At 44.5% G+C, this 20,499-nt stretch overlaps 1 protein-coding gene across 7 annotated transcripts in view; it reads left to right on the top strand.

The window, feature by feature from the left end:
* Positions 1-14,432, top strand: part of SPATS2L (spermatogenesis associated serine rich 2 like) — a 162,892-nt gene extending 148,460 nt beyond the window's left edge. For all 7 annotated transcript variants that reach the window (XM_032405203.1, XM_032405237.1, XM_032405246.1 and 4 more), the window contains 4 exons: positions 4,489-4,598; positions 7,119-7,221; positions 10,045-10,265; positions 12,970-14,432. In XM_032405203.1, the coding sequence (XP_032261094.1) occupies positions 4,489-4,598; positions 7,119-7,221; positions 10,045-10,265; positions 12,970-13,362 (827 nt within the window). In that variant the 3' untranslated portion in view covers positions 13,363-14,432. The remainder of the gene's footprint in view (positions 1-4,488; positions 4,599-7,118; positions 7,222-10,044; positions 10,266-12,969) is intronic.
* Positions 14,433-20,499: the final 6,067 nt, after the last annotated feature.

Here is a 20,499-nt window from a genome sequence, read left to right as displayed (position 1 = left end):
CACGTCACGTCCTAAAAGGTTATCAATAGACCTCAGATCTCACATGCTCATTCTATCTTCTTGAGACAATAATATTAGGTGCCAAGACCTGTGGGATTTGGAGCATCTCTGGAGAGCATCCCCATTTTTAAAATCCACTCAATCAATAAACACGTACTGTGTGCTTGCTTATGTGTTACCAACTGTCTCAAACTGGGTTAAACAGCGAACAGCACACTTTGGGACCTGCACACAGGGAGCTTTAGCCTAGCTGAAAGGGCGAGATTGGTTTGCCTAACCTCAGTCATTGGTCCACGGCTCCTGGTTTTAGAACTGCCCAGAGCCCCAGGGAAGCCGTTTTGCATGCACTGGGGGCAAGCAGGACTGAATTCACATCCAAGTTCCACACATTTACCAGCTGTGTGACCTTGAGCCATTTTGTTAAACTTCTCAAAGTCCAAGGTTACTTATCAGAAGAGGGGGAATAAGAATAGTATCTATCTCAAATGGTTATTGTAAAGATAAAAGGAGGAAATATATGCCGGGCCCTTAGGCAGCGCCTGACACAGTATGTGTACAAAACGGGAAAAGCACTCACCTGCGAAGGGGTCGGTCCAGCCTCCTCTGTCAGAGGACCGCCAGAAAGTGGAGGCCAAAGGGGCTATGCAGCGTCTCTCAGGTGACACAGGCGTGTGTCTCCACAGGTAGAAAGAGCCATTGAATTTCCCTCCACTAAGAATTTCCAACCACCATCTTGAGCGTGCTCATCTATGATCTCCAGAGTACTTTCCACATTTTCTATTTGCTGTACATGTTACAGACCTATTTCCTCAATTATAACATAAGCTCCTCTGTCTGTCACGGCACCTAACATAGTGCCGAGAAGACTGTAGGTACTTCATAATATTTGTTAAATGAATTATTGTAATTAACTCAGTGTCTGTAGGCTGTGGGATCCAATATTAGTAATTGCAAAAAAAAAAAAAGGAAGTATATTCTAGATGAACATATCTCACTTTATTAATGTGTGAGGTTAGCATTTTTTAGTGTATGATACTAAACACGTCACGTAGGTTATTTCATTTAGTTCCACAATAACCCTACAAGGTAATATGATTATTACGTTGACAGATGAAAAACAAAGCATGTTGCAGTGCTATGGTCTCAGACTCTGTTTGAGGGAACTGAAGGCCAAAATAGGTGTGTTCTTGGAGTATCAAATTTATTGAAGATATGGGAAGAAAACATAGTAACAGAAACGCAGATATGTTGTGAGGTAAAATGCCGAGCCCACAAGAATAAAAAGGATTTCAAAGAATCTTTGTGCTTGAAACAAGCTTTGTGTCCCAGCTCCTCCCCCCAGTCAAGTCCACCCTCTGCTAAGGAGTATTATTTGAGAAGCCCTAAAATTTTCCATGGTTCTTGCAACACGAGCAAGCTTCCAATGTGTTCCAAAAACTTGAAGGAATTTCAAAATCCTATTGAGAAAATGGATTTCAGCATACCAGATACTGTTTATAAAAGTAGCTCAATAATATTAATGAAGTCCTGAATGCAGTGAAAATGAAAGCTGTATGAAACTGTCTCCCTCTACAGATTTCCAAAAGGATGGTGCTTTCAAAACATAACTTATTATTCTGTTCTAAATTTTAGGATCAATGATCTTAGGATCTGATCTGGTTTTGTTTTTGCTTTTTGTTTCTGTGATTGATGTTTTTGAGGTGAAAATGTTAGTGTCCCCACAGAATATTGGCTTTAGATCTCCAGTTTTAAGGCTTTTTCATAATGAAAGGCTTTGAAATGTTAATGTGACTATATGTAAAACTCATCCCAGTGCTTGCTGATGCAAAAGTATTCATTTTCATGCACATTTGCATGAGGGTAAACTCAGAATTTATTGGTGATCTTGCACCTGCATTCCTATTTTAGGGCCCATTTATATCTATTTCTACAAAATCTTTTGTGTGAATGCCCAAGTTCTTCTCAAAAAGTACAATTATCCCTAATTGTTACCAGTCCCACAAATGATCCATTAAGAAAAGTCAGATCTGTTTAACTGAGTAGTCATTCATGGTCTGCTGACCCCTTTACTATCTGCTCACCAAGTCTAGGCCTTCGGAATTTCTTTTTTATGTTTGCAAGAGCAAAGTACTTTGTTTCAGCTTCCTGCTCAAGAATCGTTTATTCATCCTGCAGACTTTAGTCCCGTTCCTATGTTGAATTATAATGGCAAACATATAATCAAAGGTATAAGTGCTAAATATGCTTCAGTGGTCCTTCTAGAAAAGGAACTTCTGTCTTTATTTGTGTATTTCTTTTTTTAAAAAAAGATTTATTTATTTGAGAGAGAGAGAGAGAGAGAGCATGGAGAGGAAGGGCAGAGGGAGAGGGAGAGTCTTAAGCAGACCCTGTGCCGAGCGCAGAGCCCGACACGGGGCTCCATCTCACAACCCTGAGATGATGACCTGAGCCAAAACCAAGAGTCAGACACTCAACCGACTGCTCCACCTAGGCGCCTGGCATACTCCTTTTAAATAATGGATTGACGCATTCATTCAGTCCTCATTCAGCAAACGTACATATTGGGCACCCACTTTGTACCAGGCCGTAGGCATTGTGGACACAAAGAACTGCAACACAAAGAACTCTGCCATGATTGGAGATGCCTACAGGGGCCAGGCTGGAAACATTAATGAGCCGAGCAGGGCAGGGAGTGACCATGGCACGCTGGGCGCCATGCTCCATCCATAAAGGGCAACAACTCAGGGGTAACCAGTTGTTGCCACATGGGACTGTTGGCCAACTGTGGCCAGAAATTCCAGTATTTTAAGAGAAGCCAGAAATCCAGCTTCCGAGTGGAATCTCCTAATTTTCAAATGTGGACAATTAATTTGTAAAAGTAGTATGTGGACCAAACAAAACGTATGTACTCTACGGCCACACGTGATAATAGGCCACCTTTTTGTGACCTCTTATCTGGCTGAGTAGCTGGGACATCATTCAGTAATATAGTGTCTGTGATCAGATGGAGATTCTTTTCACAACCATCATGGGGACACGTTTTCCACCAGCCCCTCTGTATTCTGAAAGACGAAGGCACAAAGCAGCCTCTGCTCAGCTACAAGGAATTGTAAATGGGAGGCAAGGGGAGTCCTGGTAAATAATCAAAGCATGATTAGAGTAGTTTAGCAAACAATTAGGCTTTATGAGTCATAGATTACTTATTCTATTGACATCTCAACATTGGTATCAGCATAGAAAATTGATGTTTCTCAGTCTGTCTGCAGAATGGTTTATAGTGTGCAGGAAATCTTAACTCTTGATTGCTTTTGAACTTTTTTTGGGGGGGAGGTTTGAAGTGACTGTTTTTGACATTTATAAATTAAGAACCCTTACAGTCAGAAATCATTGTTTAGCTCTGCGTGTGTGCTGTGAATCTGGTCTAATAAAGCAATTGACCTTTGTTCAGCCAAGAAAGGAATGTGAATCCAACATGCGTAGCATCTTCGTTGGATGGACTGGTTTTTTCTCATAACTCAAAATGCTGTCCAAAAGAAATGAAGGCAGTTCATATGTGACTTAAAATTAGAGAACAAAAAGCTATCTTTTGGAAGATGAAATTTCATATTTAAATCTCACTGTATGTGTTAGTATTGCTTTTGAGCTTTATGATCTTTTGGGAAACAAACACACACACACACAAATTCACCTGTGGACTACTACATTTGCTTGAACCTTTAGGTCATCAGACACACGTGTGAAATGTGGCACCAGAAAACTCCCTGGTGTCTTCTCTGCATGTGCAGATGCTAAAGAGTATACACAAATCCAGTCCAAGTGGGCTTTGATTCACCCTTGAAATTTTTCCATGGGGGACACTTAAAACAAAGACAAGGCACTCTGGTCTGGAACTTCTCTTTGGTTGCAAAAATGGAAACAGATCTGCAGAGTATCAAAAGCAGAGGCATTTTTTAGCCCACAAAAAGCTAATAAAGTAAAAATTTTATGTCATGTTCCAGTAACACAGCTAGTTGCTCTAAATGAGTAAGTGTTAAAGTTCAGAAGGTCTGATGCTGTTAGAATTTAATAGTACAGCACATACGGAAGAGTGGCCTTTGCTTGGCGGACTCCCTATCTTTGCGATATCATTCAGACAGGGTTTTACCAAGCGTCTTTTTTTGGTGATACTTGTTTGGAGTAATGCACAAGTTGAAAAGTCCAAATTAAGGAAGTGAGATCAGACGCCAGTGAGGAAAACAAAGAAGACTGGGTGTACAGTGAATTCGAAGGGACCGTGTTTGATTTGGGGATTGGTGGATAAGGACATACGGAAATGAGTGATCGGTCATGAGCACCGAGGGCAAACCCACCTCAGTAACCAACTTGGAAAACATAGTCGTGGTCCAACAGAGCGATCAGTGTGTGGAGGGAGAACCGATTCCAAGAAATTAGGTCATTTAATATGTTTAGATCTCTGGCCCTAACGTATTATTCTTTCTTATTTGGCAGTGGAGATCCTGACTGCACGTCAGAAGAAAGCAGAAGAACTAAAGAGACTGACCGATCTGGCCAGTCAGATGGCAGAGATGCAGCTGGCTGAACTCAGGGCAGAAATTAAGGTCAGTTCTAAAATATCACAGCCTGAACCCTGAGCCAGAGATCTGAGCCCCATTCTGTTTGTTTTGCATCCATAGAGTGCTGCTCTCTGAGGATCTAACATCATGCACCCAGCTCTCTCTTTCACAGTGTTGAACTAGAGAATACAGAAGGGCGAAGAACCAACTAATCACTATATTTAAGGATACTATGGTTTGAAGGGATATATTATTACAGAGGAGAAGAATGAGCTATTTTCTTAGTCAGTGGAGACTGACCCAAATAAAATGTATTCAACCATGAATTATAGCTGGAATGGGGGATATTATTTTCACCATATGTAATTTAGGTGTATGTATATAAACACTCATACATGTGAACACGCAGTGAGTATGAACCTAGTAGAACAGTAAGGATTCTAAAGCTAACACAATATACAGCGACTTCTGTCCGGTATCCTTTTTAGCTGACTTGCCCTTTTATTAAGAATACCACCCACAGATATGTATTTATTGGATCTCTACAGTTGCAAGCAATAGAAGCTGACCCTGGCTAACCTGAAGAACAAGTGGAATTTGAACGAATATGAGTGTAGCTCACCAAAGTGTGATCTGAAGACTCCAGGCTACATTTAGGCAGAAACCCAGGCAGCCACCTGGGGAACATAGACAGATGTAATTCCCAGACTCTCTTCAGGGCACCATTAGAATGGGGGACCTTCAGATGTCATCTCCCTTTGTGCCACCCCACCCGAGTCACATCCCAAAGGAGATTCTGATTGGCCTTCACTTGGATCATAGACACCATTGGGCCAAGGGAGGCCTTGACTGACAGACCCACCAACACTGGATCTTTGAAACTGCATTGGGATACAGTTATTAGAAAAAGAAATGGTTACCAGAAGGGCAAAAACAAGTATCTACGACAAAACAGGAAGTTAGAGTTTATACATTTTCCCTTATCCTCTTCTTTTTCCCCAGTACACTAAACATACAGACATATACACACACGCTCAGCATCTACCCAGCTTCTAGGGTCTAGAGCGCTTTCAGGACACAGTTGCTATTCGCTTTCTAAGTAGGACTGTCTGCTCATCCAGGCATAAAAGTGGTTGGGTGTGGTAGAAAGTGGCAAGTAACTTCAGTCCCCTCTGCCCTGGTTAGGCATGAAAGGGAGCCCCTTGGGGATAAGGACCTCCTCTGAGGGTCCTGAGAAGTCCTAATGGTCTTTCCCTTCTCGTCTGGTCTTTGTTGCTGCCAGCCAGTCCCTTGCAATGTCCTCCTGCCTGGTCTTTCTGCCTCCCCTGTCTCCCTCCAGCCTGGTCATCCACCCTAAGGCCAGAGTCATAGTCCAGAGCAGATCTGATCTCCCCCAGTATGGCCTACCCTTCCCCTCAGAATAAAATCCACAACTGGACTCCATTATATATGTTCCAACCTCCGTGCCCCACCTGGTTAGAACATCAAGTGAGGAATATGAAGTTGCCCGCTTCCGGGTCTATTGACATCTGCTTATTTTCCAAGTTTCCTTTCTGCTTATTCAGATCCCACTCATCATAAAATGGTTAATGGCACAGGCTTTGGAGTGAAACAGTCCAGCTCCTTGGGGAAATTACTTTCCAATCAGATTCCTAGAACTTCAATTCCCCCTCTATAAAATAGAGATAATGACAGTACTGACTTCATAATACTGTGATCAGATGAAAATGAGATTATCTGTTAAGAATTTGGTCCACGTCTGGTAAGTGATCAATATATATTTTTTTAATGTTCCAGCACGAATGCTCCTTCTCACATAACACTTTCTCTATTCCCCTTAGTAGGAAATAATTCTTCCCCTTTTATATTCCTCAAGCACCTACCACATTCTACCTTATATTGTGTTTAGTGGTATCCGTTTCCCCTACTGTGCGGTAAACTCCGTAGCAAATTCAGGACGGACTGAGTCATAGTTATTTCTGTATTTCTCACTCTGTCATCTACACACAGATCTTAATTTTCAATGAAAAATAATCTCTGTCCCACTTCCTTTAACAGCACTTGAAATTCCTCCATTCAAGATCATGTTTTCCAGTTACTAAAGGCTTTTTGGGCGTTCTGCTTCCCTATTAGGATCGGGAAGGGTAATACATCTTCTTTCGAGGGGGTAATACCTTAGCAAGCCATTGCCATTGGCCAAATTAGGAAGACTGCCAGAATGCAACCCCAAAATCTGTAATAGGACAGAACATGCTAGAAGGAGGTAGAGGGGTGCCAAAGGTTAAGCAAGTGAGTCCAGACACACATTTTGCCCGATCACAGTTTTCTCCAGGTCTTGGGCAGGGGAAAGGCAAGCCCCTCACATATTCCCAGAAGGAGAAGGTGATCGTGCTCCAGGCAGGTCAAACCAGGCCCGATTTAACAGCCACACAGGGGACAGAGCGGGCATGAGTGGCCTCCTGCTTAGCAGGGTCAGTGGCACCGAAGAGCAGAGTGAATGGATCTGCTGTGTGCCTCAGTCACTCCGTAACCGTGGGGCTCCTGTTTCACTTCTCTTTCCTGCAGCACTTTGTCAGCGAGCGTAAATATGATGAAGAGCTCGGGAAAGCTGCCCGGTTCTCCTGTGACATTGAACAGCTAAAGGCCCAAATCATGCTCTGCGGAGAAAGTGAGTTTTGCATACTTGCTAAATAATTCTGTGTGAGTAAGCTCGGTGCTATTTGGAGTTGACATGGGAAATGTCAGGTGTGCGGTCCCCCAGCGGGGCTAAAGCGAAGTCTGAAGAGATTTAATGATCTAAGGTCACGACACAAGTCACTAGAAATGTCAAGATTTGAACTTAGAGTCTTCAAATGCCACTGCCCATCGGTAAATCCCCAGGATTTATGAAGCAGAACAGAACAGGTCAACTAGTCTGTATCTTCGGCAAACTTTTCTTAAGCACCGCCAGATAAACTGCCTCTCTGATTTCCAATAGCCTGGTTCCACAGAGACCTGTTACACTGAGAGCCGGTCTCCCTAACAAGTCTGGGAACATTCGGCTCTTGTCATAAAGGGCCCAGCTGTTGTATGCGTGCTGCTCAGCGGTGCCCCGAGCCTCTCCCCTGGTCGGTTCTCTGTGCTTGCCGAGGGAAGTCTGCAGATAATGAAGGACTTCACTTCAACCATTAGCTTCAGTCTTGTTCGCTATTAAGCCTTAATTAGAGCAGTTAATGTGCAACAAAACTGGCTGATCTTTTTTTCTCCTACTCCAGCCCACCCATCGGGGGAGGGGGGGAATGAACAGTGAAATGGCTTTAAGGACGGGCCCAAGGAGGAAAAGAAGGACTGGTGAGGGACGTGGATTACCCACAGCCTCAGAGTCAGCTGAAAATTTGAGATTTGGCTGCACTTTTTTTTTTTCCAAAGTCGGAAATGTTTTTTTTCCTGAGTATAAAAAAAGAGAAGCTTGATCTAAAAATTAGAGAACTGTATTAAATAGAACATGACATTACTTTTATGTATCCCTCGCACTTTTTATGCACGTTTCATTTGTGTAAGTTATATATTACATCTATCATGATACTACATGTTACAATTTATTATACTATACTACATAATACATAGTAATATGATTAGCTTTTATCATTTCACAGCATACGGTTGAGATTTTTCCATGTCAACGTATTTAACTCATAATTTATATAAATATAACTGACGTAACCAGTCGCCTGATTGTGGACATTTAGGTTGCTCCCAACTTTTTCACCATTAAAATAACACCGCTGTGAGCATCCTTGTTCACGTATCTTTGGCAGTTATCTGATTTTCTGACTGCATTTCTTTTTTTTTTTAAGATTTTATTTTTAAGTAATCTTTACATATAACATGGGGCTTGAACTCACAACCCCGAGATCAGGAGTCACATGCTCTACCAACCGAGCCAGCCGGGCGCCCCCTGATGGCATTTCTTTTCAATTATTTTCCTTTTTTTTTTCCTTATGTGTTCCCTCCCTTATGTCATAATCAACCCGTTTATCATTCTCAAACCCCAGCGTTTGCCCCATTTCTAAAAAAGCACAGTCCGGTTCACAGTTGGACATTTAACTGTCTGTGCAAGTTTCCACTTCAGCCTGGTGATGAATGAGACCCTGTTGCCAAGTGACTGTCACTGGCTGAGGAGGCGTGATGGGTGCAGCTTCACCCGCTTTCCTCTAGAGCACTCCCAGTGCCATCTAGTGGGACGAACCATCCCGTACCAAACACCAAGGGTCCACATGGGAGACAACCTCCCCTGTTGGAGAGAGTCGTCCTACCGGCTCAGCTTTGTTGAGAGCACACTGAAAACCCACAGCTAATGAACCAAAAAGAGTCATCTCTGAGATGTGGGAAATAATGACCGCCCCCCCCATGAAACTGAATCTAGTGAACACTAGAGTCACTGAAATCCCCCCTGGCCATGTTTGGACAGTCCCCAGGGGGCTGTCACATCTTACCTATAAATGCGGGGACTAGAGATGCACCCCTGTCCTTTCCATTTCTAATGTTCTATGATCCTTACTAGTCACTGCTAATCCTCTGGAAGAACCTTAGGATGAAGTCTGATCCAACACAGGTAGCAGAGAAAATTGCTTTTAAAAATTGGTGACAATTTTAAGATTCAAAGGTCTGACTGTCGAGCATGGCAGTCAAATTCCGGTGAGCGGTGAGAGGGAGGTCATAACTTCATCCTTGAGTGGTTCCCTCCAGCCCTGATTCGGCATCATCACACAGAAATCATCCCATCCCAAACCACCTCTTTCAAAACCAGCAGGGATGGGGATCATCAACATTGAACAGACCAGCCCGCTGGGATCTGTGTGATTAGTTGCATTGACTTTGGCATTGGGATCGGTGCCCATCTGCAGTGGAGCTGTAGAAAATGGCATTGAGAAAAAGCAGATAATGTGGCTCTCGTGGAATCCGAACAGTGCTTTAGGGCATGTTTGGGGCCGCCAGGCCTGGCTCCGTCGTTGTAGAATATGCATGACCCAGGGTGACAAAATCCCTGACACCCGGCAGAACACACACGTGTCCTCATGCCTCCCGGTCCTCCCGCGTCTCCGCAGCACCCACTGGTCTAGCAAGCTGACGGCAGGCCCGGGCTTGGGAACGGGGAACCCAAGAGGCAGAATACACTCGTGCACGGGCATGAGAGGGTACGTTGAGATTTCATTCGCTCTTCCTTCTGTGGTTCCTCACCTAAGGAATAATATTACAGTCGCTCAGATACGTCTTCTTGTTTCCCGACTTGGATGATTATGCTGTAATCACAGTCCAGTGACTCTCACAGAACTCTGCTGGTCTCCCAAACACGAAAGTGCCCTTTCCAATGACATCTTTAAAAAAAACAAAAAACAAACAAAACAGTGTTTTTTGAAGCTCCTGCCAGTGTCTCCCATCTGCTAAGGGGTTACTGAGGCAGGAGGGTTCATGGCATGGCCCGTAACGCCACGCGCTTTTCTTGTTGCAGTTACACACCCAAAGAACAACTATTCCTCAAGAACTCCCTGCAGCTCCCTGCTGCCCCTGCTGAACGCCCATGCAGCGACCTCTGGGAAACAGAGTCACTTTACCCGAAAATCGTCCAATCACAACAAGCCCTCGGAGGGTAAAGCCGCAAACCCAAAAATGGCGAGCAACCTTCCCAGTGCTGCCGACAGCTCTCACCAGGCCGTGCCAGCTAATAAGCAGGTGAGCCCATGTGGGGAGGCCGGCGTGCGCTGCCTCTGGGGGTCCTGCAGACCCCGGGGCCGGGAGGAAACTACCTGCCTGACTTCGGAGGCCTCTGTCTGCCAGCCGGCCTCACGGAAGCCCCCTGGTCCATCCATCCCCATTTCACAGGCCCTTTCCCAGGTGGACGAGGTGGCCTTCATACACTTTGGCATTAGCAGCCTCCGCCTGAAGGAGCCAGCTCTTCTTGTGCCTTTGAGGCCACCCCCCGCCCCCACGCCCCGGTAACTGGCCCGTGTGCAGAAGGGACTCACACGGACGTGGGAACAAGATTCCGTACCTGGCCACTGGCTTTTTTGGTGAAAGGAAATCTGGCATCTGTTGGACCCTTGAATTCCCATTTATGTGTAGTTTATCAGTAAGAGGCCAAAGTTAGTTCAAACTTCCCTCTCTTCTTTTGGGCTTTTGGTAAAGAGAATATATTTCAAAGTGACATTACTAATTCCTCTCTGCCATAGCACCTAAAAATATAAGTGTCCAAAGGTCACCTTCTTTCCTTCTGTTCCTCCACTATATGCCGGAGAAGTGATTTCCCCCTTATCGTCAGAGGATGAACAAGACATGGGACTTGATGATACAGATGTTGGGCATCCTATAAAGACAGCTTTCATGGTCTCTAAGAAAGAGAGCTCAAATAAAGAGACGTTTTTAAAGCATTCCAAAATCCTGGTTTTCTAGCAAGTGCCCTGTTGGATTCTGTGGTCTAGGGTTATGAATGACACAGACAGGCATTTCTCTGCGCCCAGATGTCTTTCCCAACATTAAAACAGCACTTTGACAAGGAGCATTTCATATATTCATGGGCTAAAGATCATAATCGGATCTGTTTTACTTGTCATCTAAACACATCTTCACAGCTTTTGTTCTTTGGTCATTATTAAACCCCATACGAAAAGTAAGTCTAAAATTTAGACCGGGTTTCCCTTTCACTTCTCTAAAAACAAAAGAAGCCAAATTAAATGCGATCTATATAGATACTTTTTCAGCTCACGGTTACCATTTCCAATAAAGCATTTCAGGCAATGGCTCATTGAAACAGAAATATACTTCCATATGGAAGCCAGAGTGCTGCAGACCCAGACAAGAAGGGCCCTTGGGGCAGGCCCTTCGCTTTGGAGTAACTCCTCCTGGCCCTCTCCCAGCCACAGCCCTCCAGATGGAGCAAGACTGAGGAGATGTCATTACTCAGAATCTGTACTCTCCCTTCTGGAAAGTGCTCCAAATACTCCAGATCCTGGAATTCTAGTCCCAGATGGCCCAAAGCCTACTCTCAGGGTCGGTTTGGACCACTCCCTGGATATAGCACCCTGAGAGCCAACCATACTGCCAGTGTGCACATCCCTAGGTCCAGAGGGAGGATTATTTGTGGGGGGTGAGGATGAAGCTTAAGTGTGCAGGCTAGAGGGCCCATATTCATGTGTGCAAGGCCCACTCACAATGTGGGAAGGAGTCAGAGCAGGGAAGAGACAGTATTCAGTCATGCGGCTTATGGGCCTGCCTTTGTACTCTTGCCCTGGGGCCTGAATGATTAGGGGTGGGTCTGCCCTAAACCTATACTATCCAGTCACAAAGCACCAATTTAGAACTTTGTATGTTTGTAAGTCATAAAATCACACATTTTAATAATAGAAATTTGATTTTCAATAAAGGTCTCTGTTCACGGAACAACCTATTTATGAATCTTGTCAGGAGACCATGCGCGAAATGAGAATGGCTCTGTCATTTTCTAACTGTAGACCTTGGGCAAGTCCCTTAAATTCATTATCCTCATCTATAAAATGAAGCAAATAATAGCAACTATCTTAAAGGGTGAGTGTGATGGTGCACGAGATGGTCCCTTGCGGGAGGCCCGGCATGCTTCAAGCACTCTGTGAATGTTGACTCTTGTGGACCTCAAGGGGTTCAGATATCCTTCCCTTGTACAGGGACAGACGTGAGGACCATTGCTTCCTCTCTACTCTTCCATTTATGTTCTTGGCTGCTGATTTGTTGAAGGTTGCCAGTTTTCCAGTGTGATGCTTCAGAACTCGTGTTGGCTGAGAACTACAAAAAGTTTAGAAGAAGAACTAATCACCTATAGGAAAATAACGTCACCTCTATGTCCTGCCAGGATCTACCAGATAGACCCCATCCTTGTATTTACCAAGATAATATTTCTAAGCTATGGTATTTGTTTTGAGATGAAAGTAGAAAAACTGCTTTAGAGAAGAGAACTTACAAGCTAAATTTTAAGCAGAATTTTACATTTTTCTTATATATATAATGAGAATTCATATACATAATCTATTTAGAAGGTCCAAGAAATTTTCATGGTAGAGAATCATCATTGCCCTGCCTCTGTGTTAACATTTCATTCCATTATATTTTAGGCGTACTTTATAGGGTTTATTTGGTTTTGGAATTGTCTCTCCTAGACTTCTGAAACCTCTCTTCCAACCTAGACTTCCAAACCTCTCTTCCTCTCGGTGATTTCCTTGGAGTTCCACTTACAAAACAGTCCACTATTCTTTTAATCTTGAGGATTGTATCAGCTTGACCCCATTTGCATGTTGACATATTCCTCTAGGGTATGCAAAAGCTTACCTGTGGCTTAGAGGTTTGGTTTCCCTGATGGCCCCTGGGGTTTGTTGGCATCTAATACCTATCTCTTTTCTTTTTTTGGCAGAATGGGTCTTCTAGCCAAAGACGAAGATTTAATCCCCAGTACCATAACAACAGGCTAAACGGGTCTGCCAAGCCGCAGGGCAGTGGAAATGAAGCCGAGCCGATGACAAAGGGCAGCAACCGCCACGAACACAGAAGACAGCCGCACAATGGCTACCGTCCCAAAAACAAAGGCGGCGCCAAAAGCCAAGAAGCCCCCTTGGGGACAAAGACCCCCGAGGCCGCAGCCCATTCGGAGAAGCCCCGGCGAAGGCACACCGGAGACAGCTCGGAGGCCAGGCCTTTCCGGGGTAACGTCGCTAGGGTCTCACAGTGCAATCTCTGCCCCACGAGAATAGAAGTTTCCACGGATGCTGCGGTCCTCTCAGTCCCGGCTGTGACGTTGGTGGCCTGAGCTAGGAGGGAAGAAAAAAAAAAAAAGCAGTTTTCTCTCAGTTTTGGTTCCCTGCCCGAGGTGCTGACCCAGTTCGCTGCCAAAAGAGAGTCAATCAGAATATACAAACCCTGTATGGTTGTGTCATCCTCTCTTAATCATTTTTACTAATTCTAATAATCAGCTCTAGCTTGCTTTCATAACTTTCATGGCTTTGCTTGATCTGTTGACGCTTTTTCTCATCGAGACATTGCAGCATTTTAGCCAGGCGGTATTTACTCGTTTGTGAGGAAAAGCAAGGTGTGGCCAGAGAGCAGAGGCTCAGTAGCAGCCTGTGTCGTAACGGTGATGTCAGTCCATCGCTTGTCTTTAGAGAGTTAATGTGGGAAAAGAAAAATTCTTACTGATCAGACAAACATGATCTGCTGAAGACACATGCGCTTTTGTAGAATTTAACATCTGGTGTTTTTCTGAAAAAAATATATATACATATATTGCTTTATTTGAAACAAATTAAAATATGCTGCATTTGACACCTGGCTTGCTTTTCTTACTGATGCCCACTTTACTATTCAGTGTAGGACTTCGCGGAAGCTCGAGCGATGGTGGCACAGAGCTCTCCGCAATACTCTTGTTCTCAGGACAAGTACTTTTTCAGAAAAAAACAATGCCTCACAATGGCTCTGGCCAGAACGTTGCCCACATATAGGTGGGTATGCACCCCAACCATCCTAGACACCATGTGGGAGTTCGGAAACCTTGGTTGCAAGAAACATAAAGCTCAGCCCAGCCTCGTTTAAACAATAAAGACAATTTATTGGTTCAGTGACTGAAAAGTCCAGCAACAAAGTATGCCTTGGGTCCAATTTGGTCAGGACTCCAGCTCATTTCTCTTGATTAGCTCAGCTCTCCTTCCTCCTTAGGCTGACATTGTGTTCAGAGTGATGGCAAATAGCTACCTTGCTTCTCGGATTCAAGTCCATCCCGTGCACTGTCCAGGGGAAAAGAGAGGCTCTCCAGGTAGCATCCCCGTGGAGCAAGTGTCCTTGTCAGCAGTCCCTGCAAAAACACTCTCTGCGAGGCTCTTGAAAATCATTGGCCCAGATTGCTGGCAGGCTTGTCACTACACCAATCACCAAAATGGGGGAGGGAGCAGCAGATAAGATGTACTAATTAGTGTAGACTGATCGGATCCCAGCCCTGGAGGTGGGGTGTGGCCAGCTCCCCAGAAGCACAGGGGCCCTGTGGGAAGGGCTATGGTTTCCTCAGGAAGGGAGAATGGATGCTGGGGAGCCCAAGCCCCAGAGAACCCCAAATCCCCTATCTTTGACTGCGGGGCAGCTCAGTATGGGCCCTGCCTCCATCACCTTCTCTGTGTCCTACAGATTGGTTGGCCTCTTTCAAGTGCACATGCTGATTTTCAGCTCAACATTAACATTTTTTCTGGCAAGCAGCTTCAGTGGTTCTCTTGCACACAGCGCCCCGAGCAGCTGAGCCTACTCGCCACGCAAGCATCCGTTTCTTTTGCCAAGCGCAGGAGGATGTTTGCTTTCTCCGTAGAGAGCTTTCTGAGGTCTCTGGGTGTACCCAGAGATTTAATAGGAATTTTAAATGTTAAGTCACATTCCAGGAAGGAAGGAAGAGTTGTTCGTTCAAATAAGAAAGATAAATGTTCAGGACTGCAATCCCTGTTTACTCCATCTGAGGCCCTGAATTTATATTTTACAACACAGAAGGACTTTGCACAAATTTTGTGTAGCAAGATTTGGCCTGCCACTGAAAAATGTCAGTGTATATGTGACAGCTTTAAAGATGAGTCAAATAATTCTTGCAACAGAAAAACACCGGGTTTTCCAGCTCAGGGGAGCACCTTCCTTCGTTGGCGTCCGCCCCAACCACTCTCAGCCTGGACTGCCTCACTGGCAAGAACACATTTCCAAGCACATTGCAAATGCGCCCAGGTCACAGAAAAGAAACCAAAAAGAGTGCTAAAAAGTGTTCAGACCTAATTTTGGTTTTTCCTAGATTTTGCCTTTCTTATGAGGCCTCGGGCATGTGAGCCTTTACTAATTTGCATGTTTGAAACGGTAATTTCAATATTATAGTGCCAAGTCAGGCCATTTAAATACCATATTACATCTATTCACGTGCAACCATTGTGATCTTAGCTGGGTAGGAGACCGCCATTCCTTGAAAATGTTTCAAATTCCTTTAAAAAAAAACCCACAGGCACGAGCACTCTCCTGTCTGTAGTTAATGCACAAGAGCTGGAAGAATAGATTCCTCACTCGTAGACATTTCTCTAGTAGAGGTTAAAACATTTTAATACCCATGAAGATTGAATAACTTCAAAACTCACCTACATTGTACCAGGACTCCATCTGTGAAATTCAAACCTCCCTGATGGGTTCCCATTACATTGCGAATTTGTATTCTGTTTGAGAACCTCTGCCTACTTCAGCTCTGTCCCGTTGAGCCTCTCCGAGGGGTGCTGAATACAGCAAGGCTTAGAGAGTTAAACACAAGTCATGCAAAATTCACCCTCAATAAAAGATGTACAGGACTCCGAGGGAAGAAACTAGAAACATAACATACCACTTTAAAGCTCAGTTCACAAGTAGTTCAATTCTGCTGGCATCAGAAAAAGGGATTCTAATTAAATATTCCTAGGGAAGCGACACCAAATGAGGTTAATGGGAAAAGTTACCAGACCAAAAGCGACCTGCAGATTTTTGCCAAGGTAAGAGATTTGGGAACCGTGACTCTGAAAGCCTAGATCTGAGCCTCGATTTCAATGTAATCATGAGACGAGGGAATCTAGGACCCGGTCAGTTCTTTTTCCTGGGGCAACTGGGATGCGGGAGGGGGCCGTGGAGAAGGGGGAACTGAGAGAGTGACCAGACAGGCAGATGCCTAAATTCGACACCACCTTTGACTGAGAGCTTCACCCTCTGGCTTTCCCTTCCTCCTTCCCTTTTTGCACTGTCCCCCTACCCTGTCTGTTTAGAGTGCCCTCTTGTGTCTAGAGATGGTAAGATCTTCACTTCTCTAGGACATGCTAATGAGAGCATCATAAACTATGTATGTAATGGCACATTTGTTCCACTGCCTTCAGAGGCCATACCTAAAATTCTGGCACAGTTGGGCTAGGACTCCAGATTTCCCCCAGGCACCAAAAAATGACGCAAAAGAGAAAGAACCAGTTACCTGCTCCCACATTTCCTAATCAAACTCCTCATCACCATCCAAATCATTCAACAGGCTAATACACTGCTCCAGCATTTTCCTAAACGTACTGAGCCATCGTAACTGCTCTAATTTGGTGAGAAAAAAAAATATGAAGTGTTGCTAGGTCCCAGGGATTCTCTTCTTACCTCAGAATTTGAAGCACAATTTTAATACTCTTCATTGCAAGCTATTACAAGGAATTTTTTCTTTTTTTTTATCCTTTTGCTTTTTCTAACAAGGCTTTATAAACCCTAAGGCAGTTCTCTGTCTATTCTTAGTTTCCAAGAACCAGGTCCGCAGTCCTTGGCTGTAGATCAGCCCAAACTAGTGCTTCATCCCATTACAGTGGCCCCTTAGGCAAAGGCACTCTGGTCTGGATCTCATCCTGCTATCTGAGATGCGCACAATGTTGCTCTCATCACGCAGTTCCTTGTAAATTATTTTTGGGGATTACTTTTCAGAAGTCCCCTTGTTTGTGAACTCTGCCTCTTCTCACAGCTCACAAGAACTTTTGGTGCCACCACTAAGTTCAAATCTCACAGGTGACAGTGCCACACGCAGTTTTTAGGGAATAAATAAATTCTAAGCAAATTTGTTTCTCTGCTTGAGAAAATATGTAGATTTCTCACACACAAAAAAATTATTTCAGAACCACGAGTGCAACAATGACCAAAGAATTTCTACAGAAAATGAGTGTAGAAAGTACCTCCCATCAAAAACAAAACTATCCTATTTTTTTTAACTTCAGATGCTTAAGTTTGAATTAGATTTACCTGTTCTAGTCCTTTGTGAGAAGACACTTTCTATGAATCCCCATCACTATGTAACAAGCCGGCTAATAATATTATTACCCCTCTGCCAATGCCTGATACACAGTAGGAACTCAATAAATACAAGAGAGCAGATAGGAAAGAGTGGTCAACTCCAATACCCTTAGAAAATTCTGGAGTCTAAATGGCTTTATGCAAAATAATCCAGGAAGCCAATTCTAGAGAAGAGGGGAAGAGAACAGAGCAACTAAAGTTCTGCCCTTGGTGGCAGACTGCCTGGATTCACATCTAGGCCCCACCGCTTCCCGGCTGTGTAAACTTGGGTGTGTTTCCAAACATCTCCTTACCTCAGTTTCTCCGTGGTCTGATAACCACACCTACCTTGAAGGTTTGTTGTAAGGATTGAATAAGTTCATCTTTGCAAATGACTTGGAATAATTCCCGGCACTTTGTATGGGTCAGGTTCCAATCAGGAGACAGTAACCACCAAGTAATTTAAATGGGGAAGCTTTATAAGTGTATATGGGGAAACTTCATATATATGTTCTTTTATGTGTGTGTGTGTGTGTGTATACGTGTTTATGAATGAGAGAAGAAATAACTAGTAAGAGGGATTACCTACTAAAGAATACAAGAACAGCAGATAACAGGGACAGTTACCACTGGAGTAGTGGCAGAGTGTCCAAGGAAAAAACAAGTTTGGGCGAGCCCCCCACCCCTACTCACCCTGCCCCCCAAGGCTGAGATTCTGATCTCCTGGAGGAGGGTGGATCTGTAGCCCGTTAAAGGTCAAGAAGCTCACGGAGGTGCTGGCCAGCGAGAAGCCCCATGGGGTACTGGGGAGCCAGAGAGTTTCCCCCAGAGAGGGTGCTGGCCGACCTGCCAGGGCTCCACCTGCTGGGGTGACGCTGGCTGGGGTACTAGCAAAACCTGCCAGGAAGCCACCTGCAGGGGTACTGCTGAATTATCTGGGCAGCCGGCAGGGGGGATCCACAGGACTGGAAGCTGCCGCCAAAACTTACTGGGGGCAAGGGCCTCTGGGGTTCCCACACCCCAACTAAGCACCGCAGGAGCAAGAACACAGGGATGCACATTATGCATCAGCAAAAAGCCCCTTCCCTCTGCCGGGTCCCCCAGTGACAAAGCAAGGGAGCTAAAGAGAAGTGCTTATAGAGCTCCTGAATCACAAGCAGGGCAATAAGGAGTGGATTTGGAACTGTAGGGGCCAAGGACAGGCCACCCCGACAGAACCAAGAGGCAAAGAGTTGATAATTGGCATACTTTTAGCATTACCAGAGAATTTGATAAATAAATAATAGCTAGGCAGCATACAGATGACGATGCAGAATACAGAAAACTAAGGAGCATGCACAAGTCCTGTCTAGCTCATCTTTGGAAATGGAGTCGCAAGGTCCCCTAGGAGGAGGCCTACCATAGTGCGTAAGGGCCTGTACTCCAGGAAGATGACAGGCATGTGAATCCTGCCTTTCCTCCTATTAGCTGCTAGGCAGCTTACCAAATCCCTCTGTGCCTCAGTTTCCCCAGCGGTAAAATGGGGATAATAATAATATACCTACATCATCGGGTGGGTGTACTAAATAAGTCAATATATTAAGAGCCTAGGGGAGTACATCTTCATTTTTATCAGGTAGTTGCTTGGTCAGAACAGCAAACAAAAATGTTTCTAATATTATACTGTCAGGGAGAAAGAATTTCCTCTGCCTTTCAAAGTCCTTCTAGCTGGACTAAGAATCAAACTGACATGAGGCAGACTAACAGGAGAAAATAAATCTCAATTTCATCCAAATGGGGAATCACAGACATGAAATCCCCCAGACAGTCAGGCAAAATGAGGAGTGTATGTCATCCTGAACTAAGGGGCCTGGGACTTCAAAGGGAAAGAATGCAATTCACAGAAAGATGAAAAAAGTAAATGTTTGGTAAACAAACGTTTGCTGAGCCATTCAGGAACAATGGGACAGAGAGTACTTTGATCAGAGACCTTGCTAGGTTCCTCCCTGTCTAGGATATCTGGTTCATATTATTATAGTTATCTAGGGTGATTGCTCTCTTTTTGGAGCAGGTCCTCTATCTACATTCTGTTTAGGCCATTGAGGGGAAAGAAAAGAGCTTTTCCTGACTCTGCTGCGTTTTGATTACTTTCAACTCAAAATAATCTTCGTGCCCAAGTAACCCGTCCTGGGGCAGCTTGCCCTTGGCTGCTACCATACCAAACCAAAAATGTAAGTGGGGGCTAATAGGATATATTTTTTAATTGGCAGGCCTGGGACATCCTTTCTTTGGTATCATCCCCTCCCTTAATCCCCGAGGCTCCATCCTGCCTGTGATTGACCCCAGGGATATATTTTCTCACATACCCATGGCCCCCAGTTAGGAGAAGAATTATTTTGCTCAGGTTAAGTCACCCAACTAAAGCAATGCTTCTCAACTGGGGATAATCAACTGTGTGCCCACCCCCCACCCATAAGAGACACTTGGAAAAGTCTGGAGACATTTTGATTATAACAACTGGGCCAGGGGTCACTGGCCAGGGATGCTGCTCAACATCCCACGGTGCACGGCACAGTTACCCACACATAAGGAATTATCCAAAGTGTCAATACTGTCAATGTTGAAAAAATCCTCATCTGGAGGGCACAAGGGATTTGGAGAAAGGGAACAGAGACAGAGCTGGTGAGAAGGCACATGTTGTCTTGCTTCCCCAGCGACGTTGGGTTCTTGATTGGTTCAGCCTAGCTAACCAGTAAAATCCAGACTGTCTGACCCACAGCTGAAGTCTAAATGCACCACTCCTGAGGTCCTTGGGCTATTCCTGTCATCTACATAAAAGTTAAGTTCCCACATCTTCCAAACCAAGAAGTTAGGGAATGAGTTCTTGAAAGAGCTGCTATTGAAGCAGAATGTCCAAGGGTTGAAGAGATCTTGGCAGACAGAAGCGATATTTGCCTTTTCCCAACTTCAGCAAATACACTACCTTTTTCTTTCAGTAACGTGCTCTCGGTTTAAAACAAGTTTCTCTTCTAAGCTCCAGGCCCCTGTAGCTGAGCAAAATGTTACTAAGGTAATGAGGGCTTTAGGGTAAAGGAAGGAAATGAAAAGCATGAGAAGCCACAGTATAGAATGAGAAATGGTTAAATAA

The sequence above is a fragment of the Phoca vitulina genome, unplaced genomic scaffold (assembly GCF_004348235.1).
Source record: "Phoca vitulina isolate PV1807 unplaced genomic scaffold, GSC_HSeal_1.0 scaffold1, whole genome shotgun sequence".
NCBI classification, from domain to species: domain Eukaryota; kingdom Metazoa; phylum Chordata; class Mammalia; order Carnivora; family Phocidae; genus Phoca; species Phoca vitulina.
This window is presented reverse-complemented; position numbering and strand designations above follow the sequence as displayed.